This window comes from Centruroides sculpturatus, unplaced genomic scaffold (genome assembly GCF_000671375.1).
Source record: "Centruroides sculpturatus isolate CEXI.00-Female unplaced genomic scaffold, Cexi_2.0 scaffold839, whole genome shotgun sequence".
Taxonomy (NCBI): Eukaryota; Metazoa; Arthropoda; class Arachnida; order Scorpiones; family Buthidae; genus Centruroides; species Centruroides sculpturatus.
The window spans coordinates 147,430-174,042 of NW_019384978.1; the positions used below are offsets into that span (position 1 = coordinate 147,430).

General features: G+C 30.6%; 4 protein-coding genes across 8 annotated transcripts in view; 2 read left to right on the forward strand and 2 right to left on the reverse strand.

The window, feature by feature from the left end:
• Window positions 1–3,710: 3,710 nt before the first annotated feature.
• Window positions 3,711–5,204, reverse strand: LOC111632726 (10 kDa heat shock protein, mitochondrial-like). The gene is made up of 4 exons (XM_023377234.1): window positions 4,862–5,204; window positions 4,032–4,193; window positions 3,871–3,960; window positions 3,711–3,802 (listed from the first exon to the last, which is right to left on the reverse strand). Exons 1-4 carry the CDS (start codon window positions 4,862–4,864, stop codon window positions 3,752–3,754), a joined length of 306 nt encoding a protein of 101 aa, XP_023233002.1. The 5' UTR covers window positions 4,865–5,204; the 3' UTR covers window positions 3,711–3,751.
• Window positions 5,205–5,340: 136 nt separating this feature from the next.
• LOC111632723 (60 kDa heat shock protein, mitochondrial-like) lies at window positions 5,341–11,443 on the forward strand. Of its 2 annotated transcripts, none has more exons than XM_023377231.1 (12): window positions 5,341–5,687; window positions 5,844–6,017; window positions 8,655–8,907; window positions 9,003–9,085; window positions 9,170–9,265; window positions 9,504–9,597; window positions 9,669–9,837; window positions 9,919–10,126; window positions 10,202–10,339; window positions 10,416–10,590; window positions 10,669–10,847; window positions 10,921–11,443. In XM_023377231.1, the coding sequence occupies exons 2-12, from the start codon at window positions 5,850–5,852 to the stop codon at window positions 11,080–11,082; spliced, it is 1,725 nt and encodes a 574-aa protein (XP_023232999.1). In that variant the 5' UTR covers window positions 5,341–5,687; window positions 5,844–5,849; the 3' UTR covers window positions 11,083–11,443. The 2 variants fall into 2 exon arrangements, with proteins under 2 accessions (XP_023232999.1, XP_023233000.1); XM_023377232.1 differs by having other exon boundaries at window positions 5,341–5,701; window positions 10,921–11,082.
• LOC111632725 (lysozyme 2-like) lies at window positions 11,199–13,081 on the reverse strand. Its single transcript, XM_023377233.1, has 4 exons — window positions 12,905–13,081; window positions 12,765–12,823; window positions 11,993–12,125; window positions 11,199–11,918 (listed from the first exon to the last, which is right to left on the reverse strand). Exons 1-4 carry the CDS (start codon window positions 12,960–12,962, stop codon window positions 11,707–11,709), a joined length of 462 nt encoding a protein of 153 aa, XP_023233001.1. The 5' UTR covers window positions 12,963–13,081; the 3' UTR covers window positions 11,199–11,706.
• Window positions 13,082–13,867: 786 nt separating this feature from the next.
• The window catches only part of LOC111632722 (telomere-associated protein RIF1-like), a 75,068-nt gene continuing 62,322 nt past the window's right edge, over window positions 13,868–26,613 (forward strand). For 3 of the 4 annotated variants that reach the window (XM_023377229.1, XM_023377230.1, XM_023377227.1), the window contains exon 1: window positions 13,868–13,997. The gene's annotated coding sequence lies outside the window, so the exon portion shown is untranslated. The remainder of the gene's footprint in view (window positions 13,998–26,613) is intronic. The other variant, XM_023377228.1, reaches the window with a different exon arrangement.

Genomic DNA, 26,613 nt, shown 5'->3' on the forward strand with positions numbered 1-26,613 from the left:
GCAGCGATTCCCAACCTGTGGTACGCGTACCCCTAGGGGTACGCGATAGGTTGTTTAGGGGTACAGAAAAAAGTTAGTTATTATGGCAGAAAAAACAATATATTATGTATCACAAACTAATAGTATTAAAAAATTATTAGATAAATAATGTTCCTTGCAACAATCACAACTTTATTATACATTTTTTCTTTTAGTTTTTTTTTTCTTTAATTTAAAGTTACAATATGTAAATTTAACAATACGGTTACTCACTAAATTTCTTAAATGAGGGGTACAATCTAGAGATATGACATGTCACGGGGTACAATCTAGAGATATGGCATGTCACCGGGTACACTAATGAAAAAAGGTTGGGAACCACTGCTCTACTGTATCTATGACCCTTTATGAGATATTCAGTTCCTGACTGGACTGTTTGTCAAACATATTGTATTTTACAAGCTGATAAAAAGATCTTCAAAATTCTAGATAGGTTGATTTTGGGAGGTTGTATCTCTCCCAAAGGGTCATATGTAGACCATCTGACTTTCATGAGCATGGTCTACAGCTCTAAGGATAAATGCAGCTCTCCATATTCAGAACTGCATCTTTTTGAAAGAGAAAACTTTGCTACATTTTTTAAACCTATTACAATAAAACTGATTTAAGACTGGATTTAACAGAAAATTTCTGGTCTGTATGTCGTAAAAATTAGCACCTTGTTAATTTTAAAATGCCTTTATATGTAATTAAATTAATAGGTTATTTTTTCAAATTCAAGTCACTGCTCTTAACTTCATGCCACAACTGGAGTGTATCTGTCTCAATATATTATTTGAAGACATAAATAGGAAATATTTTTTTATCAAATTAAATTTTGTTTTCTTTTTAAGAACAATATTTGTTTAGTTATATACAATTAAAGTGAATTTTCCAAAAAATGTTTATTTCATTTATATTGTATACTTATTTATTAGTCTCAGAACTCCAGTTAGTACATGAGAAATCTATATATATAAGGATGTTTGCTTGTTTTCACTATACACTCTTATCCCATTCGATCAATTGCTACAAAACTCAGCAGTTATGTTACATACTTTTAACTTAGATAATGTCATGCATCGCATCCAAAATATCTACTGGATTTTTGTAAGTCAATTTCTATCTACATTAGATTTGCTGATTTACACATAGTGCCAACTATCGGCAAAAATTTACCAAAATAATTAACTAAATATAATTCTTATAAAAAATGGATACAATTTTTAAAAACATATATTATAGTCACTTAATTATTGTAACAAGGATATAATGCAAAATAGATATCTATATATCATTAGAGAGATAGCAGGATAGCATGGAATCAAAGTTACTCTGTGAAGTTTAAGTACTTCATTTTCCACATCTAATAACTTTGGTTTATTCATTTTTGAACAGTACTTTCTTAATTCTAATAAGTGCCGTCCAATAGCCAAGTGCATAAACCACCAAACTCTGGTAGTTAGCCCATTGGCCATGCCCAACCCATGACTAAGTGGTGTTTTCCAGGTTTGCTTTACGTTAGTAAAATCTAAATAGGGTCCAGTTTCCCATAAAAATCTTCCTGATATACATCCCCTTTGGCAGATCACTCAACTGCTCATGTCACATTGCCATAATCAACTAAACCAACTTAATTTCACCTAATAATAAATCAGTAGTATTTTTATTTTCTCCTAATTTTTGATCACCACAAAGCTTGACTTTGTCTTAGAAAAGTACAAAATGCTATTTTACTTAAAACTTATGTAAATTTCTGTGAAAAGAAATATAATATGCTCTAACTTGTTTTGGCACTGCACTATGTTAATGTAAATATGATATAGTAATTGTTAAACTCTGTAGTATCAGAAAAAATTTTTATTTTTAATGATGATATGTTTTTTAAAAATAGAGTTTAGGTACTTTATAGTACAAATTTTGTCCCTCTACTGTATAAGAACATGCTCATATATGAATGAAAATACAGTATTGAGATAAAATAGCTGGATATCTAAAGATCAAATTTATTGTTGCAAATGTCTTTATACAAAACATTGGCTTTTACCTTAAACTTAGATATTTTACTTTAAGTATATTTCTGTATATTAAACTGTTACCTAATACATTAATGCTATGCACAAGTATAGATTTTCTAATTTTTACTTCTTTGAATATATTCTTGTTATTCATCTGCAGTTAGATTCCTTGTTCTTGAAGGATTTTTTTTCATCTTTCTTACAAGTTTTAAAACTTTTGTAAGAAATGATCAGGAGACAAATGCTTTGTATGTATAATTTGTACAGTTATTATTTATTACAATAATAATAATAATACTTTTTATTTAATTATTATTTATACATTTGTATAAAATTCCTAGTACTGTATAAACTAAAATTTTTGAAACATTTTAATTAGTAGTACAGTAAGACCCTGCTTAACATGGGGGATGCATTCCTAGATGACAAAGCACTAAGCAAAACAGCATTAAACGAGGCCATTTTAATATAGAGTAAATAGGGATAGGGGAACATGCAACTGAAAATTAAAAAAAAAATTTACTTTAAATTATTTTTATATTAATTTGTATAATATATGTTAAATAACACACAAACATATGCACACAGAAATGTATAATAATATATTAATTAGTTCATTTTTTGTAACAAAGATACTGGCTTTTCTGAAAATCTTTTTTATTTTTTTGCAATAAAGTCATGAAGTTTCATTTGTCGCTTTTTTTTCTCTTTAAGCAAATGTCGGTAGCAGAAGATCGCATCCAAAATGCCTCATTTTGCTTTTGCACTCCTTTCAAAATCTATATCATTCGCTACAATTTGATCAATGATTTTGGTTATCGTTACCAAACTTTTACTAAAGAAATCTGTAGCAAGTTCTTTGATTTCTTTGTTTTCAGAATCTCTATTTTCAAGTTCTGTGTGAATTCCTTGTTCTGCCAGTTCTTGAAGTCATTGTTGGTAAGGCTCTTAGCAGAAACCTGCAGTAACTCTACAATATCCTGCTCATCTACATCTCCTGTATTAAGTAGACAATTTTGTCAATCTAACGATACAGTGATAGGCTCTTCTCAATGAGAATTCTTGGATACCTTCAGCTATAACTTCTTCCACACTCCGTTTATGCATTTATCAGTTAATTCTTGCCAGCCAAGTCACTATTTCCTATGGCATCCATGATGTTATATTTTTTCTAAAATTGCACAAAACAAACATAAATTTAAGGAAAGTACAGCACTACAACAAATTGCCATCTTTTGCTGATTGGTTCGTGTTTGGGAATAATCATATTATATATGAATCAATGAAATACTGTGTTAATTTGAATCAGCGTAAATTTTGAGCGTTTTTAGGCATCAAGTAGCCCGTGTTATATTGGATCGACTTTAAGTGGGGTCTTACTGTAATTATGATTTAGACAAGAAAATAAACTGCAATTTTTATATCAGATGTAATCTTATAATTTAAATAAATCAAGCACAAGAAAACCAGGATTTATAAATTCTGAATATTTATTTTCCACATCTGCACTATCCTCCTTTACATATACTAGTATGAACATGAATCATATGTAATAAAAATATTACTAAATGTCTATTACAAATCGAAAAGAAAAGTGATAAATGAACAAAATTTTGTATTTCAAAATCAAAATACAAATTTTTTTTTATGACAAAAGAAAATAATTCTAATCTTCCATTTTCATGATGAGTCTTCTCACACTATCCTTCAACTCTTTAATTTGTCCATTTACCTAGAATGTCACTGTCTCTGAAGATGTAATATTCCTGAAACGATAAATATTTTAATTTCAAATGTTAACTTTTTTTTTAGTTTTGTTTTGTGAAATATTTACCTTATCATCTATTTCAATTTTGGTGCCTCCATATTCAGGTAAAAGAACCCTATCACCTTCTTTGACACTGGGTGGAACTAAATCTCCTCTCTAAATATGAAATAAGAAGTTATTTACTCAAATCTATTTCTTAGAATGTTGAAAACAAACTATATACAAACCTCTGTTCTGGCTCCTGGTCCAACAGCTACTACAGTCGCACTTTGTACCTTAGCCTGTGCTTTCTCCGGAATCATAATCCCTCCTTTGGTCCTAGATTCCGGTATAAATCTTTCGACTAGGATGCGATCCAAAAGAGGGATAAGTCGTCTTCCTAACCCGGCCTTCGAAATGATAATACTTTTTAAACTTTCAAATCATTATTCTTGTTTTACATTCTAGAATAGTCAACTATATAAGTACAGTAATGCAAATTATCAATTGCATTATCTTTAAATTATTTTATAATCAAAACTTATATTTGATGGACAAACTTTACCACGTTCTAACCTAACCTATTCTAATAAATTACCAATAATATAGGTTAGGTTAGGTTAGGTTCCAACATGGGTCTCCACTGTGCTGCCATGATGGTGCACATAGGTAAAGTTTAACCTTGATCTAGGATATGGATTTTCTATCACACAGTTTTATCTTGAATAAATTTTGATTTTTCTAGAGTAATTATAACATCCCAAAATTTACTCATCTTTTATATTTATATACATAAACGCTTGTTTAAACGCCTATTTATTTAATTATAAATTAGGTAAGATATATATTCAAGCAATAATAATGATAATAATAATAATGAATAGGTAGAAGTTAGAAATTACTTTTAGGTAATTGTGTATATATGCATATAATTACAAATTAACTAAAAGTAACTTCTACCAAAGATTGATGAGCCAAAAACAATCTTACCATCCAAGTCTCCATAGTTTTCTATGATAATACTTCCAAGAGGATATAAAGCGATCGAAAGTAGAGAAAGGACTAACTTCATACTCACCATGATTGTTTATAAATAAGTTTCTTGGACCAAAAACTTGTTTGAGTAAAAATTATTCTTTGGATGGGCTGCAAACTGCACGACTTCGATTCGCCTTTCACGTGTTCCTAACCGCCAATGACGTAATACTAATGGCCGACCGTTCGAATGAAAACGTGACGTAACATTATATAAAATTAATAATTTTGTCCGTTATGAATACTAATTAATATAAATATCTTCGAAACAAAGAAATCTTCATGAATATCAGTAAGCGATCACGTCCCATTCGATAGATATAGCATTATTTTAAAAATTATTTAAAGACGAAAAAGAGGCGAACCATATGACGTATTTCCTCTTTCTAGAACGTTCCTCCCGAATGTTAACGAGCATGCGCATTTTCATTAAACTACGATCCTAATTTTGAATTAAATTCAGAATAAAATTAAGTTTAAACAAGATAAAAATTCAAAAAATTAATTTTTAATATTTATACAAATAACGAGATTAGTTAGGGTTATGTTAAAGAATTGCATCATACACGTGGAAAAGTCTAGAAAGAAAAGCGCCACGAAACCAGTATAATTAAACTTTAACCTTTTAATAAAAGAACCTTTAAATTATAATTATCGTCCAATCTAGATAAGATGATAGATTATGACATATTATAATTAACTGCTTTTCGAGGAACTCAAAAGTCAGCTGATTTCTTTTTTTTATAAATCTGTTTTAAGCATTTATTAGATCGTTATTCAGCATCCGGGTCCCTATTATCGCCTCCTAGTCCCCACGTGTTCCCCTCTCTACAACCGTTTGCTTCTATAGGAGTGTATCGCCCGCCAAGGCAAGTCTTTAATCGTAATTACCTTTTGTTAATATTAATTAAACTTAACATTTTAAGAGAAGAGATTTAGCGTAAGATTTCTTTTAAAAATTTATGGAATTTAATAATGGCGATATCTTCATCCGACTCATCATCGTTCTTGTTTTTTTTTTCTAGATTAAAATGTTGCACCTTCCATCGGTTTTTCGTACCAGCGCTCTACGTCGCTTGACTCCAGCCCTGAGAAGATATTATGCTAAAGATATAAAATTTGGTCCTGATGTTCGTGCTATAATGCTGCAAGGGGTTGATGTCTTAGCTGATGCTGTTGCTGTAACTATGGGGCCTAAGGTATACTTATTATTACAATTCAAAACATTTTTCTTTCATTTGAAGAAAATAATCTTCATTCATCTTTTCAAATGAATGAGAGTTCTGAGTATGATGAATGAGAAAAGGAAAGTTGCATCATAGTTTTGTGTTATTAAATAACACAAAAATATGATGCAAAAGCACAAAATTTGTGCTTTTGCAGAAATAAATATGAATATTTTATTTATTTAATAGAATATGCCTAGTGAAGTTAGGTATAATTGCTATGGTATCAACATATAATTTTTTATATAACATAACATCAATAAAATTATTTCAAAACTATTCTTAGTGCAAAATATGAAACTATTCGTGAGATTTTTCAAGTAGAAATGTTCTGTCAATGTAAAATGTAATTATTCTAAATTATAGCATAGAAGCTGATAATCTTTAAGAAATTTTTTAATTTTCTAATCAATCAGTTTTTGTTATATTTATTATAAAATGAGACAAAAGATGATACAAATATATTGATTTTTGACTTTTTTCATAAAATAATTTTGTTTTAAGACTATTTATTTTGAAAGTTAACAAATTGTGAACTCTTATTAAAAATTAGAAATTAAACCATAATATATTTAACTTTGGTTATATTGAAAATGTTTTTGATTTTCTCTTATAATTTTATTAACAACTGTTTTTGTCAGTTATTTTCAGATATATTATTTGTTTGATTAACTAATTTTTGTAAGATTAAAATGTAACATTAACTTTCTGTGTTTTGGGAATTGTTTTTTCATATCTTAATGATAATTCTATTTTTACTAACTTAACAATATGTAGTACACAGTACATAAACAAACCTCACAAAACCTGATAAATTTGTAAAGCCTAAAAACCACTGGATTATGTTGGGTTACTTTTCTGCAATTATATTTAATTAATTGCAAAAAAGTAGCCTGATGTACTATGGTACTTGTTTTTGCTAAAAAATAGCATTTTCTAAATATACAAAAATTTAGTTTCCGTATAGTTTTGACCATCGTAACATGCTGTTAAGCCCAGAACAAATTATTTGATATCAGCAAATTGGTCAGAGGTGAGATAAAACAAAATACATTAGATTGTCATAGGTTTAACTGTTAAATCAACGGTGCGGCCATTGACTCAGTGTTGCTCTGTCGGGTGGTGAACCTATGGCACGCGTGCCCAAAGTGACATGTAAGGAGAAATCATCCAGCATGTAATGTATCATACGATTTCTGTCTTTTTCAATCATTTTTTTGGTTTATCACTTGATCGTCCTTTTTTCAATCAGCTTTTTTACATTTATTCTAATTAAAGTGTATTCATTTAATTTCTTTAAATATCGTTATTCGAAGTCTGAAACTTTGGCATGCATAAACATCTTTAAAGCTAAGTATGCTTACAATATGGCACACGAACACAAAAAGGTTCACCATCCCTGCTCTATGTTACACCCTTCTATGGAAAATAGACAATCTCTTCAACAACTCTCAGATTCAAGTTGGATTTTTCAGGCAACAGTTGGGAGATGCTTGTGCACATTTGAAAGTTTACAAGAAAGAACCATGCACTGTAGCTCACAGACAAGATTTACATGTGTTTGTGCTATGATTTTAGTCTTGTTTCAGCAATAGCTTTGCTATGCTGAGTTTATGAAACAGAAAGCTGATAGATTTTCACAGATATAAAAATATAAATAATCTTATTGATTTATAATTTCAATAGAAAAAAAAAAGTTCATTTTCTATCAAATTCCCATTTTTACCAAATATTTAACAAATGGTAGCAGCTAAAATTAACACCAACAATCATTATCACCGATTGGCAGCATTTTAAACTATTGAGCAGTCATTTGTAATGAGATAGACAAGATTTCATTGGTTCTTTAGAACTATATCACAAATGATATCACAGCAAGGCCATGGCTAGTGCATTTAGTACCAGGGGCAAAGTTAAATATGGCACCTTTCGGATAAGTCTTTTTACAAATTTAAAAAACAATAAAAAAAACTTTTTATTAATATAATGTGTATTATATTTCATATATAATATGAGTATAAGTATGAGTGAAAAATTTTTTTTATGAATTTATTAGTTCACCCATATAAGTTTGGCAGTCCATTATCTCAGTGCCCTGGGTGTTTATCTCCTCTACCCCTGCCTTTTCAGTCCTTTATCACAAGGGGCAATCTATAAGTATTATTTAAATATATAAAATATCCAAGGAAAACCAATCATACTTTTGTTATTAGATGTAAAAACAAAATGTAATATGATAGTGTTTTACCAAAGTTATAAATATTAATCCATAATAAACTTTCGAATACACTTTAATTTTAATAAACTGGCATCATTGTTAACAAATAGTTGCTAATAAACATGAGTATTAATTAAATATTTCACAAAACTAAACAGTGCTAAATAATTACATTTTGATTAAATTAATTTTCTTATAAATTGTTGATAGTTACTTGTTTCAGTGACTTTAAATTTCATCATTTAGATTATTCTGCTAATAACCTGCAAAAAGATTTATCTTAAATGCATTATATAGTAATTTTATTAATATATTATTGTCTACAAAAATACTATGTGTTTGTGTATTTTATATATATTGCATATTAAATGTGATTTCATAAAACTGTTTAGGGAAGAAATGTTGTCATTGAACAATCTTGGGGATCTCCAAAAATCACAAAGGATGGAGTAACTGTAGCAAAAGCTATTGAATTAAAAGAAAAATTTCAAAATATTGGAGCTAAACTTGTACAGGATGTAGCTAATAATACAAATGAAGAAGCAGGTGATGGAACCACAGCAGCCACTGTGTTGGCCAGAGCCATAGCACGAGAAGGATTTGAAAAAATTAGCAAAGGTGCTAATCCAATTGAAATTCGTAAAGGTAAAAAACTTTTACTCCTGAAACAAAATTCTTTCTCTAATGCCTTTATTTTTTTAATATATCAGAGTTAAATATATAATTTCATTTGTTGATAGGGGTGATGATGGCTGTTGAAAAAATAGTTGAAGAACTCAAGGCACTATCAAAACCTGTAACAACTCCAGAGGAAATTGCTCAGGTAATATTAAGAAAAAGTTTCTTTAATAAAAAGAAAAAATTTATAATAAAAATTTAATATTAAATAAATTATATTTAATTACAGGTAGCAACTATATCTGCTAATGGAGATAAAAATGTTGGTGACCTAATTTCAAGTGCAATGAAGAAAGTTGGTAGTGAAGGTGTTATTACAGTAAAGGTCAGTCTTTCATACAATATTGCTTTTACTCCATCCAACAAACTCCAGACTAAAACAATAAGATTAATATGAATTTTATAATTCAGAACAGTTCAATTATGAATTGTTTTGAATTTCAATTAAAAAAAAAGCAATATAACATTGTTTGAAAAAGTCGGTTTAGTATTTTAAAAAAAAAAAAAAAAAAAACAGTTGTGACTCAAATCAAATTTTTCTCAAATGAAATAAATTTCTTCAGGATGGTAAAACTCTACATGATGAACTTGAAGTTATTGAAGGAATGAAATTTGACAGAGGATATATTTCGCCATATTTTATCAATACAGCCAAAGGTATGAGAATGTTAAATTTTAAGTTCTTTAGAGTTTTGTAATGATCTGATAAGACATATTAATTTTAAAAGGTGCAAAAGTTGAATTCCAAGATTCTTTATTACTTCTGAGTGAAAAGAAGATCTCTAATATTCAATCAATTATTCCTGCATTGGAATTAGCAAATAGAGTGAAGAAGCCTTTAATCCTTATTGCTGAGGATATAGATGGTGAAGCTTTAACTACACTTGTTTTGAACAGGTATAAATTTTCTCATCATTGAATGATAATTATGAAACAAAAAAAAAAACAAAAAATGTATTAAATTTCTAATTTTGAAAGGTTAAAAATTGGATTGCAAGTTGCTGCAGTTAAAGCTCCTGGATTTGGTGACAATCGTAAAAATACTTTGCAAGATATGGCCATTGCCACAGGTGGTATTGTATTTGGAGATGATGGTAACTTTATAAAATTAGAAGATGTTACTATGGACTATTTAGGGGAAGTTGGAGAAGTAATAATAACAAAGGATGATACACTTCTACTAAAAGTATGTTCAAAAAATTTTAAGTAATTTTCCTTTTTATAGACATTTTTATAATTAATTCCATTATTCTGTTTGTAGGGAAAAGGTGATCCAAAACAAATTCAGCAGAGAATAGAACAGATTAAGGATGAAAGAGAACTTTCAAATTCTGAATATGAGAAAGAAAAATTAAGTGAACGGTTGGCAAAATTGGCAAATGGTGTTGCTGTTCTTAAGGTAATTCAGAAATCTCAAAGAAAGTTAAAATAAAAAAATTGTTTTAAAATTAAAAAATAAAATTTCAATAATTTAGATTGGAGGAACAAGTGAAGTGGAAATGAATGAAAAGAAAGACAGAGTTAATGATGCTCTAAATGCTACAAGGGCTGCAGTTGAAGAAGGTATTGTTTCTGGTGGTGGTGTTGCTCTTTTGAGATGTTTACCTTCTCTAGAAAAATTAGTTCCAGAAAATGAAGATCAGAAAATAGGTACATAATATTTTATATTATCTAAAGATGAAATTACTTAAGATTCAATTCTGATTTCTTCACCTTTTTATATTCCAGGTATTGAAATAATAAAAAAAGCAGCTAAAATGCCCTGTATGCAAATAGCAAAAAATGCAGGTGTAGATGCTTCTGTAGTAGTTCAAAAAATAATGGATTCAAAACCAGAAATAGGTTATGATGCACTAACTTGTCAATATGTTAATATGATGGAAGCAGGAATTATTGATCCTACCAAAGTAAACTATTAAAAAATACATAATAACAAATGTTATATAAATTGTGATTACAATCTAAATTATTTGTTTTCAGGTTGTACGTACCGCCTTGATGGATGCAGCAGGAGTAGCCTCTCTACTAACAACAGCTGAAGCAGTAGTAGTAGAATTACCTAAAGAAGAAAAATCTCCAATGGGAATGGGAGGAATGGGCGGTATGGGTGGAATGGGAGGCATGGGCGGTATGGATATGTAAAATAGTGATATAGGAATTTAAATTTGTATAAGGACGTTTTGCGTGGAATTCCAATCATCTGCATCATCCATAATTCTACACACGTGTGAAGCTGTGTCTTAAATAAAACTAGAGTAGAGACTTTATACCTTTTTATTGTAAAAGCTCAGATTACAGATCTAAACTGAAGCTATATTTTTCATACAGATCTACATGCTAATTATGGCACAGAAATTATGGATTATTGGGATTCCTGAAGTAAAATATACATTCAAATATCATCAATTTGTATGATCATGTCATTTTTTTTTGTTTACATCAGTCATCTATCAGAATTTTTGGTACATTATAGTTTAGTAATAAAAGAAAGATATACAGTAAAGTTGTTATTTCTTATTTAAGTTACAAACTTTTTACATTTAATTTCTGTACAGTTGTAAAAAACAAGGGTCCACGTTCGGTAATATAAACAGGAAAATTTGCTTTCACCTGCTAAAAACGTGAGAATGTAGAACAAGCACCTGCCGCACGTTTGATATAATCGTGATTTCATGCATATCTTGTAAAGAGTGAAAATATTAATAAAGCATTCCGTGAATTATTAGCTGTTTCGTAACATGGTTCAAATTTGTTTACATCCTGTTTTTACGATTGTTCGTAACAATTCAAGAAAACTTTCCAATAATCTGTACTCGTAACCCACGTACCGTTACAACCATACGGTCCTGATTTGTGTATCCTGGCATAATCGTAACAGTCGACAAGTCCGTCATAATTGCAATCATGTCCCCATTTTTGCATGTAACCTCTGACTGCACCTTCAGCGCATGATCTATCGTTCAGACATTCTTCGAAATCTTAAAAAATGAAAAAAATATATATAAAACTTTGTGTTCATTATATACTTAAAATTGACTGAAATGTGCCTTACCGAAAGGATTATTAGGATCTGCTCCTGGACTTCCTCCATCAACCCAATATGTGTATGAGATATGAAAAGGTCCACAATAGTACTGGTTCGGTCCATTGCTGTGACATTGTGTATCTTTACATCCGGAACTTGCCTAAAAAATAATTTCTTTTTATTATAAGAAGGCGTCGGTGTGATAATTTGCATAACCGCGTTCTTCTTAATTGACATAATAGAGAGGTTGCGGCCGACGTTTTCAACGCAAAAACGTGTACGTCGGACGTTTAGTGCCGCTTTCCTAAAGACCTAGAAGTTTGGCAATGGTGTTTGGGACGTCGAGCATGATTCCACTGACTATCCAAACACCATTGTCAAACTTCTAGGCTTATAGGAAAGCGGCGCTGAACGTCCGACGTACACGTTTTCGTGTTGAAAACGTCGGCCGCAACCTCTCTAATATTGAAAATATAAGAGATTTGCAAGATTCTGCACGATAAGTGATCATTACACCACCAGAAATATTAGTTCAAATTCAATGAAACTGTAATAAAGTATTTTAATACGTGTAATTATCCTAAGAAGTTCCCGCGTCTATATTTATATTAGCCTATCCTGTTGGTTCGGGTTCGTAATTGTTTAAAATTTAAGTTAACCGTAAAGCGCGCTTGAATAAACTAAAAGAAATAAAAACCGCTGACTTTAAAATTAGGGCTTTTATTTATTTAACGGTTTTTATTAACAGTTCTCTTAAATAAGTAAAGCCGAAACAATACATCAAAATTCATCATCATACCTGACACATGCATTCCAAACACGACGGATGGATATAACCGCTAGGAAGGAATCCTTGACCTGAAATAAAGAAATCACGATTTTTAATTAATAAAAAAACATTCATAAAAAATTCGTTATCGACCGTAATTTAAAACGTACCAACAACCATAACGAATACAACTGCGAAAAATGCCGCGTAGAATCCAAAGAAATGCATTTTATTCGTAAAATTAACAGCGCGGTTTCAATGCTTCTTTTAAAACTTGAAGATTATGGCGACTACTAAGATATTGTAATTTCGTGTTATATATAATTTACTGTCACTTTTTATTATGTAAGATAACGTCATTCTGACGTTACGAAAAGGAAAAGACGTGTAGGTAACACCCTTGACACTTAAATTTTGATGGGAATTTCCCTTCGTAATTTGCTCACTGATGCTGAATAACTTGTTTCATAAATCAAGTATCCGCCTCGATTCTTTATAAATCGCGTAATCTTTCCGCGTTTTAAGATATTTAAATTGATAAACCACCCTTAATTTCAAACTTTCGACATGTTAAGACGGAAATTCCCAGTAAAGAGTAATTTATTTAGGAAGGGATTTTTTAGATGTCATGAAATTACATCCGGATTTTCAGCCTCCCACGACAATAAAAATTAAATTTGTATTGTCTAAGTTGTTTTCAAAAAAAAAAAAAAAACGCATTTAGGTAATTCATAAGTCTATATAAAATTAAAATATATTTTATGTAAATTCATCCGGCAACTACTAAACGCAAAAGACGTTTTTAGTGGCGCCATCTAATATTAAAATAAAAAAGTAAAAATTATTTAATTGATTTTATGCTATTAAACGAAGTAAAAAGAAAGGAAATAACTGATTATAACAAAAACTAAATTAATAACTTTTTTTAAAATATGATTATAACAGTTTACTGCATTTTCATTAACTTCAATTGTTTAAGTACTCGAACATTGCCCGATTGGATTCGATTTCCACTAATCAATATACCATTTTAAGATTGTAAAATTCGCGATACAACAGAAATATTATTTTAAAAATCAATTTATCGATTATTAAAATAAATAAGTTAATAACCGATTGAATAAAATAATAAAAGGAACCACGTGATTTGCGCGCGCATTTCGGCTAGTGTTAATTCCCGCCAAAGGATGATAATAAATCGAGTGAATGGTGTTCGTTTTCCCGAATTTTTATTGTCGTTTATTAACTAATATATAACTCAAGGTGAGTATTTCATCTTGATAAATTTATAAACCGCTTAATAATATATACAATGAGGATCGATTACGTTTTAACATGTTTATACCAATTGTGGCACTTCCTTTTGATCTTCCCTTTAACAAATAATGTCTAATATAGGAAAAGTTTTAATGTTTATATACCGAGTTACTAAATAATTAGCTCTTTAATGGCCATCTGTATTTGTTGAAAGTACGATTTATATAGGAATTTACCTTTTCCTGTTTCAATGTTAAGCAATTCATTTTTATCAAAGAGAAAACAAAATCAAAATAACCATAAATAGTTCAGTTATGTTTGAATTTTATTAATTTATAATTAAAAAATAATAATAATAGTTTTTTAATTATTATGCAAAATTTTTCAATATTGAATAAAGAAAAAATTGATGGATTATACATAATAATAATAATAATTTAATTATTTTTATGTTTTACTTATGATCTTTCTCTTTATACACAATTTAACTTATCTAATAATACATTCAAACCTTGATTTCCTGCCATCATTTGTTTACCTCTGAAATTAGCACTAAAAGTGCATTCGGATGTGTCCGGTAATTTAGTCGAGCGGTTGGTCGTCTCTTGCTACTGAACAGTTATTACACTAAAAGTATCCTGATTAGTATGGTTGGGGATGTTGTGAGCTTTGAGACGGATAGACGTAGATGTATTTGAATGGCACTGAATACAGTGATAGATATCCTTGTTAATTATTCATATATATTTAATTTTTGGATTCTCCTTTGGTATTTGTGCATCTATTACTATAGGAAATATAGAACTGATGAACTAGACAAAAAGGATGTGTTTAATTGGTTAGTGAAGGGTAGAAGGGTTTGTTTTTCCTGATTGAGTAGAAGGGGCTGCTACTCACTCAAGAAAAGCAAAATTGGATAGATTTACTAAACTATTGAACTAAATTTCATTCAACTAAACCGAAATTTCAAAATTACACATTACATAAGTTACTAAATTACATGTAAAATTCTGTTCCAAAGTTACTTGCCACGCAACTAAATTGAAGTACATAGGTTGTCTAAAAAAAAGCTGAACTTTTGCTCTAGGAAGAAAAAATGAAATATTTATAAAAATATGTTTATTTATTTGAAATAAGATCCCTCCAATACAACATTCAGAGTGAGTAATGAGCGTTTTAAAGGACTTTTTCAGCTCCTGTTTTGGTGCCTGGTTATGGGTAGACGGATTGGAAGAATAGGGTGGATGGTCTAGGGTTACAATACATTTTCAAGCAAAACGAACAGCGGTGCTCTTGTGCGAGGGTGTATTGTTGTTGCACAGCAGTGTCCTGCTTTCTTGAACATGATACTCTGGCTGTACATGTAAAATTCAATTCCAAAGATGTTCCAAAATATGTAAATAATATTTTCCAGTAACATTCTGGTCATTTGGGACAAATTCTTTGTGCACTTTCTTTGTACCTTTGGAATCATAAAAACAGACAAACATGATCTTGATTCACGATTNGATGTTCCAAAATATGTAAATAATATTTTCCAGTAACATTCTGGTCATTTGGGACAAATTCTTTGTGCACTTTCTTTGTACCTTTGGAATCATAAAAACACAAGCATGGTCTTGATTCACGATTTTTGGAAACAAAATTTTCAGTGTGGGCTTGTCTGATGACTTCCACATGGAGCTTTGATGTTTTGTCAATGTGTCAGATTGGTAGCGCCATCTCTCATCACCTTTGACTATGTTTTTGAGAAAATTTGGATTGCACAGAGCTGTTTTGACGATGTCCTGAGCATGATGAATTTGCATCTGTTTTTGTTCCTCAACGAGTGAGTGAGTGTGGAATGAAGTGGGAACAAACCTTATGTTTGTTCAAATGATTACATAAAATTATGTAGACAGAGTCCTTTGACACTCCCAACTCTTCTGACAACATTCTACAGGTCACATTCGGATCCTTTCCTAATATTTGTCACACTTTATCGATATTACAGTCCATAGTTGACATCTTTGTACAACCACTATTCAGATTGTTTTCAATTGATTCCTGGCCATCTTTGAATTGACTAAACCAATCATAAACTTGTGTTTGGTACAGGCAATCACCCCCCATTTACGTGTTTCAGTAACTTAAATGTTTTGGTAAAAGTTTTCTTTAGTTTTATGCATAACTTAATGTTGCTACATTTCTCCATTGCAATTTTCCAACGAGGTTTATGAAATAACCCTTACATTTCATGTCATACATTTGAATCGGTTCATAACAATGAACCGATTCAAATGTAATTGTACACGATTGATGATAGAATGTTCAAAATTTTGAATTTGACTGTTAATACTAGTTCTGCCATCTAGTTATATTTTTAGAGCAAAAGTTTGTTTTCTTTTTAGACAACCTGTGTACTTCAGACAATAAAAGCTATATAATATATTGAGTTATACACACAAGTTTAAAGTTTAAGAGTTCATCACACAATTTGCTGATAACACTGATTTATTATGCAGAATTGTATGTTTAATAGTTTATGTATACTAAAGGTGTTCTCTGTTTAATATTTATGGGGACAATTCATTCATAGCTATTGGTATTTTGAGGGTGGTGCAATATTGTGCAAGTGATGACCAGTCTAAATGTACTATACCTTGACTTGTGATGTTATATAGGAGGGCACTGTATCAAAGGTTGGTTATATATAATGGATTACCTTAGAGAATATATAAAAGTAATTGTAAATAAAACAGGTCTGTTATGGAGATAAATGAATCAATTAAGAACATAAATCTTTTGATATGTCATACATATATACTGGTAAAAAATTTAAAATAAAGCCTATTCTTTTAACATAAGCAAAAAAGTACAAAATTCAAAAGTAAAGATATAATTCATTTTCAAGTTTATCATTTTTTCATGTAATTAACATCTTTATATATTTGTATCAAGTTTTATCTCATCAATAAAATTAGAATCAATAAAACATCAAAATTATACATAAATTGAGAAGATCCAAACTGGAAATGTTCAACATTAATCAATAAGACAAATATTTTGTTTTTCTTTTGTCTTTCTATTAAATGTATTTGCTGGAAGAGAGAGGTTTGCTTATTGATTAAAATTTATTGATCAAATTATGTAATTTATCCTAGATATCTATTATAAATTTGTTATAAATATTAATGTGTGATTATTCATACAGAGTTCCCCTATTCACATGGAAAGTCAGGGATTTTCATTAGTACTTGGAAAAAGTAATGGAAAGTCATGAAATTTGTCAAAAAGTCAATTTGCCTCCTTGGCTGCTTTGTTGATTGTTTTTGCTGACAATATGGTTGACCAAGTGTACTGCATAAAAGTAAGTGTGGCATATGTGGTGAGGACAGAAAGAAATACCGTTGCCCTCGCCACATACGCCGCCAACCCGGACATTGTGGTGACCTTCCACCAGGTGAAGCTCATCCACACTACATCACATGCGGAACACCTTAAGTGGCTAGAGGCCATTCACATTTATAAATCGACCCTCAATGACAACTGCATCAATTTTTAAAGATGAGTTGATTCTGTTACTGGTCTGGCAGGCATTGATGGACTCCAAACTTTAACGGCCGATTGCAGAGACAGAGTTTACATTAAACGACGTTTACATTGGCTCTTACTTACTTCGCTATTACTCCCCTGTTTTAGGAGTCGTTCGGCCAATCGGATTATTTCTTCGTGACGTCAGAAATGGTCGTCAGCTATATTCCGAAAGCTTAAGGCCGTCAAAATCATTGTTCGGCAATTAATGACAATCCTTTTCTATTTCGTTATTTAATTTCGTTGCCAATACGATTTAAAATATGAACAAATCCATATTTAGAAAATTTATACCGAATTCGAAATTCGTCTTCGGAATAGAATTTTAAGGAATTATTTCGACATCTTATTACTGTCGAAATGAATAATTTTAAATATTTTATTATTAATATTACATTTTTATATCTATAAACAGATTTCTGTAATTATTAAAATTGTCTCGTTTGTTTAACAGTACAACGACCCCGAAATGCATTAACGTTTTATAACCGACACGATACTCAAATTGTAAATAAATGCATCTGATTTAATTGTAGTTTTAAGTCTTCACCCATTTGAATATCGAAATTGGAACATTTAAAACAAATTTAAAGTATTTCATTTTGTTGTTTTTGTTCCGAGCAGTTAATTAATTAATGAGTAATTTTGTCGATTCGTACCGTTTACAACATTTATCAAAGAAACGATGTCTGTTTTTATCTAAACTTTTCCACAAACAAAGCTACCACTCGAATTGAAAAGCCCTCTAAACCTGCTGTCGAGTGAGTCTAGAAAATAGGTCAAATAACTTGTTTCTAATCGCTGTCTNACTAAACCGAAATTTCAAAATTACACATTACATAAGTTACTAAATTACATGTAAAATTCTGTTCCAAAGTTACTTGCCACGCAACTAAATTGAAGTACATAGGTTGTCTAAAAAAAAGCTGAACTTTTGCTCTAGGAAGAAAAAATGAAATATTTATAAAAATATGTTTATTTATTTGAAATAAGATCCCTCTGCAGCGATACAACATTCAGAATGAGTAATGAGCATTTTAAAGGACTTTTTCAGCTCCTGTTTTGGTGCCTGGTTGCGGGTAGACAGATCGGAAGAATAGGGTGGATGGTCTAGGGTTACAATACATTTTCAAGCAAAAGATTGACGAACAGCAGTGCTCTTGTGCGAGGGTATGTTGTTGTTGCACAGCACTGTCCTGCTTTCTTGAACATGATACTATGGCTGTACATGTAAAATTCAATTCCAAAGATGTTCCAAAATATGTAAATAATATTTTCCAGTAACATTCTGGTCATTTGGGACAAATTCTTTGTGCACTTTCTTTGTACCTTTGGAATCATAAAAACACAAGCATGGTCTTGATTCACGATTTTTGGAAACAAAGTTTTCAGTGTGGGCTTGTCTGATGACTTCCACATGGAGCTTTGATGTTTTGTCAATGTGTCAGATTGGTAGCGCCATCTCTCATCACCTTTGACTATATTTTTGAGAAAATTTGGATTGCACAGAGCCGTTTTGATGATGTCCTGAGCATGATGAATTTGCATCTGTGTTTGTTACTCAACGAGTGAGTGAGTGCAGAATGAAGTGGGAACAAACCTTATGTTTGTTCAAATGATTATGTAAAATTATGTAGACAGAGTCCTTTGACACTCCGAACTCTTCTGACAACATTCTACAGGTCACATTCGGATCCTTTCCTAATAATTTGTCACACTTTATCGATATTACTGTCCATAGTTGACATCTTTGTACAACCACTATTCAGATTGTTTTCAGTTGATTCCTGGCCATCTTTGAATTGACTTAAACCAATCATAAACTTGTGTTTGGCACAGGCAATCACCTCCCTATTTACGTGTTTCAGTAACTTAAATGTTTTGGTAAAGTTTTCTTTAGTTTTATGCATAACTTAATGTTGCTACATTGCTCCATTGCAATTTTCCAACGAGATTTATGAAATAATCCTTACATTTCATGTCACACATTTGAATTGGTTCATAACAATGAACCGATTCAAATGTAATTGTACACGATTGATGATAGAATGTTCAAAATTTTGAATTTGACTGTTAATACTAGTTCTGCCATCTAGTTATATTTTTAGAGCAAAAGTTTGTTTTCTTTTTAGACAACCTGTGTACCTCAGACAATAAAAACTTTATAATATATTGAGTTATACACACAAGTTTAAAGTTTAAGAGTTTGTCACACAATTTGCTGATAACACTGATTTATTATGCAGAATTGTATGTTTAATAGTTTATGTATACTAAAGGTGTTCTCTGTTTAATATTTATGGGGACAATTCATTCATAGCTATTGGTATTTTGCGGGTGGTGCAATATTGTGCAAGTGATGACCAGTCTAAATGTACTATACCTTGACTTGTGATGTTATATAGGAGGGCACTGTATCAAAGGTTGGTTATATATAATGGATTACCTTAGAGAATATATAAAAGTAATTGTAAATAAAACAGGTCTGTTATGGAGATAAATGAATCAATTAAGAACATAAATCTTTTGATATGTCATACATATATACTGGTAAAAAATTTAAAATAAAGCCTATTCTTTTAACATAAGCAAAAAAGTACAAAATTCAAAAGTAAAGATATAATTCATTTTCAAGTTTATCATTTTTTCATGTAATTAACATCTTTATATATTTGTATCAAGTTTTATCTCATCAATAAAATTAGAATCAATAAAACATCAAAATTATACATAAATTGAGAAGATCCAAACTGGAAATGTTCAACATTAATCAATAAGACAAATATTTTGTTTTTCTTTTGTATTTCTATTAAATGTATTTGCTGGAAGAGAGAGGTTTGCTTATTGATTAAAATTTATTGATCAAATTATGTAATTTAGCCTAGATATCTATTATAAATCTATATATATAAAAATGAATGTGTGTGTGTGTGTGTGTCCTTCATGCATTACCACACCGTTTATCTGATTGCCGTGAAACTTTGAGAAGTTGTTTAATATACTCCCATGAGGGTTTGTGGCGTAGTACGATTGCCATGAAGCTTTGGGAAGTTTTTTAATACACTCCCACGAAGGTTTCTGGCATTTACCCTACGATAGATGGCGTGCGTTTACATGAGCATTCGAGCACAGCGTGTTCGATCGATTTCAAATTGTAAAGACCATTTCCTCCCCTTCAAAAAATATCTCTATATATGCATTTGTAAACTGTTATTTACGATATTTGTAATAATTTTTGTTTAATCACTTTATTTCAATTTTTTTTTTTTTTTGCTAATTACGTATTCGCTTGAACTTCGTTAAAACCTTAACTGTACCCCGAACAACAACCAAAGTTGTAGGAAGAAATTCACGTATTTTACCGATCTGGGTATCCCCCTTTTCCAAATTTTAATATCGACTCGAAATAATTTAAAAAGACAAACTACAATAAAATGGTTTATTATCCAACTATCAGAAATTTCACAACGTGCCAAGGAAGAGAGGAAGGAGCAATTAAATAATTAAAATGATAAAGGATTAAAAAAATTATANATAAATATTAATGTGTGATTATTCATACAGGGTTCCCCTATTCACATGGAAAGTCAGGGATTTTCATTAGTACTTGGAAAAAGTAATGGAAAGTCAGGAAATTTGTCAAAAAGTCAATTTGCCTCCTTGGCTGCTTTGTTGATTGTTTTTGCTGACAATATGATTGACCAAGTGTACTGCATAAATGTAAGTATGGCGTATGTGGCGAGGGCAGAAAGAAATACCATCGCCCTCGCCACATACTCCGCCGACCCGGACATTGTGATGACCTTCCACCAGGTGAAGCTCGTCCACACTACATCACATGCGGAACACCTTAAGTGGCTAGAGGCCATTCACATTTATAAATTAACCCTCAATGACAACTGCATCAATTTTTAAAGATGAGTTGATTCTGTTACTGGTCTGGCAGGCATTGATGGACTCCAAACTTTAAGTGTCAGGATAGGTCAACCATACGAATATGCATGCGTCTCATTTAAACCTTTGAATGTTTCTCGAATTTCCTTTTGTTCTGATCCATCAGAAATATGTTTTACACCTGAAGAAGAACTCACAACAGTTCGAAAACATTTGTGGTGAACTTTTTCTTTTGTATTTTTATGTCAGACTGGTTATAGGTTCTAAGAGTACATTTTTTAACAAAAATATTTTAGATTAAAAGATGCTTTAATTTAAAAGCATATACAATTATAAACTTGATGCAATACATTGATTAATAGAAAAATAAACTGAAGTCAGTGCCATGAATGATTGCTTATATTTTTAGCACAGACAGTAATTAATAGACTTTTTGACAACCAAAAATGTAAAATTTATTTCTAACAATAACTGCAGAACAAATTTTTATAAGGCTCAAAAATATCAGTTGAAGATGAACTTCAAGTAATAAGCACCAAAAAATACTTTTAAAATGAAAATTTGATATTTGGCAAGAAAATTTTTAAATTATTGAAATGATTTTTCCACCATGGCCACTTTTGTCTAACTTCTAAAACACTCCTTTACACTATTTAAGTTAAATTATTTTAACTAAAGTTAATAGGAAAAATTACATATATTTACAATTTAAATAAAGATAACTGCTGATAATAAGACTATTAAAATTATTACAGTTAAATGTTGACTTAATATACAGAGTGTGTCTAATAGAAATGTGAAGAATACAAGTACTTTATGTCAATTTTTTTTTGTTACTATATGTCTATATGTAAAGACCAAGTTTTTAAAACTTTGCACAACTATATTAAATGAGCTAATATTAATTTTTAGACTTTTTACAATTTTAGATTTAATCTCTCTTCTATTGTTTATGGGAAAATTTGTTTTGGTTTTAGAATACATCTATTTTTGAACAACTTTTAAACATGAATTATGTTCAAAAACCAAGGTTGGAATGTATATACTTCTGTACATGCATTATACAGGATTTGTTAATGAATAATAAAATTTTTTTTTTGTTTTCAAAGCCATATAGATTTATAATTATGGATTAATAACAAGATAAACTACTTTAATTTAATAATGCATTTTACTTGTAATTTTAATAATTTAGCAATTATAAAAAATATATAACTGTTAATTAGAAAAAATAACTAAATAAAAAGTTGAGGAAGCAATTGTTACCAGAAGGTTGGCATCTCTTCAATACCACATCAGCATGACACCGCTGTGTCCTGTTCGACACAAAGCTGCAATGGCAAATTGTTTTTGTTATAAATTAAGTCATGTGAGTGGTCCTCTGCATAAGTGATCGGATTCTGAATGGAGGACTATGAGACAGCATGACGGAAGTAATGCACTCATAGACAAGTTATACAAACACACATACCTGTCTATTTGTTCTTAAAAGTTACACATAAGGTTAGTAAAATAAGACTATAGAGACAATTAGGAAATTCTAGGTGCATAGATGCAATAACTCAGTTGCATGTGAGAGAGTTCACAATAGAGCACACAGGGATAAATACCTTGTAAAGGATTCAGTGGTTACTGGTTGAATTAATAAAGTTCTCAAAGATAGTTCTTAATTTGTAGATCCATTGTAGAAGATATGGTCGCAGACGAGAGGGATGGAGTATCCGTAGCAGAGGTAGCAGCAATATCCATTACTGATGCAAAGCCAATGTAACTGGCGATAGAATAATTTGATGTCTCTGAAAGGGGTAACTGAGACGCACACAAATGATTGACCTACTTGAGGAACTACTGACGACTAACTCAACTGGACACTAATTGTCATATTAAATGACGAAATTGGGACAGCAGGTCAGAAGGTCATGGGAAAGAGTCTTTTTTGACACTAATAACTTAAAGGAAGATATACTCCCAAGTGTGAAAGTTGACAGATATCCCAGCCAACGAAGTTATGTTATTGAGAAGTAATATTATTTTTAGTATAAATTGTTTAAATTGAAGTCCAGATTCTCACACAATAATGTAAGTGCATTAGTAAGTCAAAAGCTGTTTTATTTTGTCAATGTGCCATACTATAAGGCGTTGTTCAACACCTGTGGACCAGCAAAAATAGGAATAATATTTTGTGGACTAGCAGAAGACTAAAGATAAATTTTCTCAGACTTAAACTTCTTAGATGTGGATAGTGCATGTGACTTTCATAACTGGCTATAACAAGACACTGATTACTGTGTATAGACTCCCTGCCTATGTGTTTTATGCTACTGATGGAGACCTCTTGCAGTAAAATAGCAAACTTTGTAGTTACAAACAACAGAGTTACAACTGAACTAACATGACAAATTTGATAAATTTTTCCTCTGGAATAAGGAAACAAAATGTACATGCTAGGATGTAATACCAAGGGTAGTTTTTGAATTTTTTTTTTCCTGAATGAAAAAATAAAAGAAAGTTGTAGATTAACAAAGGTAGAAGAAAGGCATGGATTAATGCTGTATGGAGGCTTTACTTTTATTTGTCTATCTTCATTAATTATAAAGCATTTTTAAGTTTTGATGGCTATTTTATTTCCAATAAACAATAATGTCTGTTATTGTCTCTGATAATGCCATCTGGAGAACAACATAGCCATGGCATTCCTAGGCAATACACTTTTTATTGAGCAGATATCTGTAGAGTTTTCTATCAGTATATTATATTTGGATCAGCTGGAGATATCTGTTGGTTTATTTTCCTATAACTTTTTCTTGTTGCAAAAAAATCTCACTAAGCCTTATTGCTTGTTTGTATTCTTCCTTTTTTTAAACTTGCTGATTTATTCCATGCTTGTGGTAAACTTGTTTTTGATTCTATTTTTTTCTTCTTTACTAATAAAAAAGTAAATTATATGTTATGCTTGCATCTACCAAGAAGTCTAGCCCTGCATGAGTAAAAGGCATTAATAATTTTCCATTGGTTATTAAGCTCAAAAAATAATATATGGCCATTAAGTTAATATGTTTATGCTGATTCTTTATGTCCTGTATTGATAACAGCAAATCTTGCATGTACTTTTTTCTTTTGCAATAAATATTAGAGATTTTTAAAAATTTTGCATTAATATTTTTATTTTAAACATAAAACACATTTTTATAAAATTAAATTTTAATTAAACTTAAAAAATTGATTAAAAGAGATGTAATATAGATGATGCTATGGACAAGCTTTCCATCCCTTTGTCATAGAATGTTGCCGCCAGTGAATTGAGATGGCCTTAACAACATTGTTTTGAAGATTGTCATTAGTTCATTAGTTTCAAACCTCTACCCTACTAGCGACGTTTTCAGTTCAGGAAAGAGGTTGAAGTCTTCACATGTTAAAAAGTTTTAAGCTGGGTGGAAGTCTTCACCACCTTATACCCAGCGTATAGCCCCAATTTAGTGCTGAGCGACTTCCGCCTCTTTCTTGAACAGGAAATGTGGCTAGGAGGGCAGAGGTTTGAGACTAATGACGATCTTCAAAAAAACGTTAGGGCCCATCTCAAGTTATTGGTGGCAACATTGTATGACAAGGGGATGGAAAAGCTCGTCCACAGATAAGATAAATGCCTTGATCTTCACAGTGATTATGTCAAAAAGTAACCATGTTTATACCTAACTTTTGGTAATAAATTTGGTAATAAATAAATAAAAGACAAGTGTTATTTACACTTGTCTTTTTTTATGGACCATTGGAGCTTGGAAAAAAACAGCCTACTTATTTGTATTTTTTTTAATATTTTGAGAAACATTATGAAAATGGCCTGTTTATTTTAATTTTTTCCTGCTCTAATGAATTTTCTATAAAAACATCATTCTCAAAAGTGACAGGAAATAAAATTATTTCTTAAAACTATGTTCATTGCACATATGTAAGTACACGTTCTTGTAACTATGTTTTTCAAGTTTCCATTGCAAGAGGGTGCTTTATCGTAGTGCCATATGATTTAGGCAGGAAACATAGTGCAATGTTATTGCTTTCCTTGATGTCAATCACTCTCTCTCAAGTCACATGCGGCCACAATAAAATAAGAATTTTTGCTACCTCACCAATAACTGAGCTGACACAATACTGCAACACCTACTAAGTGTAACAGCAGGCTGTAAAAGATGGGGAATTATTACAAGACTGACATTCATTTGATAAATGTCATACATAAACATAATTGGGCTGCAATTTGAAAAAATTGTAGACCTATAAATTCCCACTGTCAACTGTCTGTCTGTCCTTTCTTAATCTTGAGAATGGAGTTAGATAGATGAAAGATGAGACCAGATATGGAAAACTTGGGGACAGGAGGCCCTGATTAATTATATACAAACTTCTGATACAAATTGGAAGTTACATTATTCCAATTCAAAAGTTTTCCCTAAAAGGCACGACTCTATTGCTAAAGGAAAAGTATGATGTACAGGGACAAGCCATTACTTATTTGAGATGGAGAGCATATATTTTAAATTAAATAAATGAAAAATTGCAGCCCAGCATTGTGACGACATTACAATAAGTAACTGCTTGTATTCTCTTTTTTTTTTTTTATTCTGATGGTGCTTCCTATATATGCCTTTGTTTTTCAGTTTTACTGATTTTTATTGGTATGCTATATACCTTGCTTTTTTATCCTGCTTATATGGTTGGGGCTGTAAGAGAAATCATTTTGATTGCATTAGTCCTTAGGACTGTTACAACTATTATTTTTGTTTTTAATGTATGGTCTAAGGAGCTTGTTCATTTTTACTCCAAGTTTTTAAACAATTATTCCAATCCTTTAGCATACATGCTTTTTTGCTGTTCTTTTAGTTATTGTGGATACCTGAAGGTTAAATCAATCTTTTCAATCAACTGTTTCTTTTTTTAAATCTACTATTTTTGTACTATATAGCATTTTTTTGTACTAAATGCTCTTTGGAACAGAGATCTAGATGCCACCACCTTATACTTGAAAATATTGTTAGTATGAAAATGTATATATGCAGTCTATGGGAAGCCAACTTGTTAGTCAGATGTGAAAACGTTTTTCTAGACATATAGCAATAGCTAAGTAATGGACTGCTTCATTGTGTATGTGCTTCATGTCTAG

Bases quoted from the DNA above. Each gene is read 5' to 3' on its own strand.
- LOC111632726 (XM_023377234.1), bottom strand. The intron at 3,961-4,031 runs GTTTGTATATAG...TTTCATATTTAG, and splicing joins GACCAGGAGCCAGAACAGAG to AGAGGAGATTTAGTTCCACC. The intron at 3,803-3,870 runs GTAAATATTTCA...TTATCGTTTCAG, and splicing joins AAATTGAAATAGATGATAAG to GAATATTACATCTTCAGAGA.
- LOC111632723 (XM_023377231.1), top strand. From the start codon at position 5,850: ATGTTGCACCTTCCATCGGTTTTTCGTACCAGCGCTCTACGTCGCTTG. The intron at 9,266-9,503 runs GTCAGTCTTTCA...AAATTTCTTCAG, and splicing joins AAGGTGTTATTACAGTAAAG to GATGGTAAAACTCTACATGA. The intron at 10,591-10,668 runs GTACATAATATT...TTTATATTCCAG, and splicing joins AAATGAAGATCAGAAAATAG to GTATTGAAATAATAAAAAAA.
- LOC111632725 (XM_023377233.1), bottom strand. From the start codon at position 12,962: ATGCATTTCTTTGGATTCTACGCGGCATTTTTCGCAGTTGTATTCGTT. The intron at 12,824-12,904 runs GTACGTTTTAAA...TCTTTATTTCAG, and splicing joins TGTATTCGTTATGGTTGTTG to GTCAAGGATTCCTTCCTAGC. The intron at 11,919-11,992 runs GTAAGGCACATT...TCATTTTTTAAG, and splicing joins AGATCCTAATAATCCTTTCG to ATTTCGAAGAATGTCTGAAC.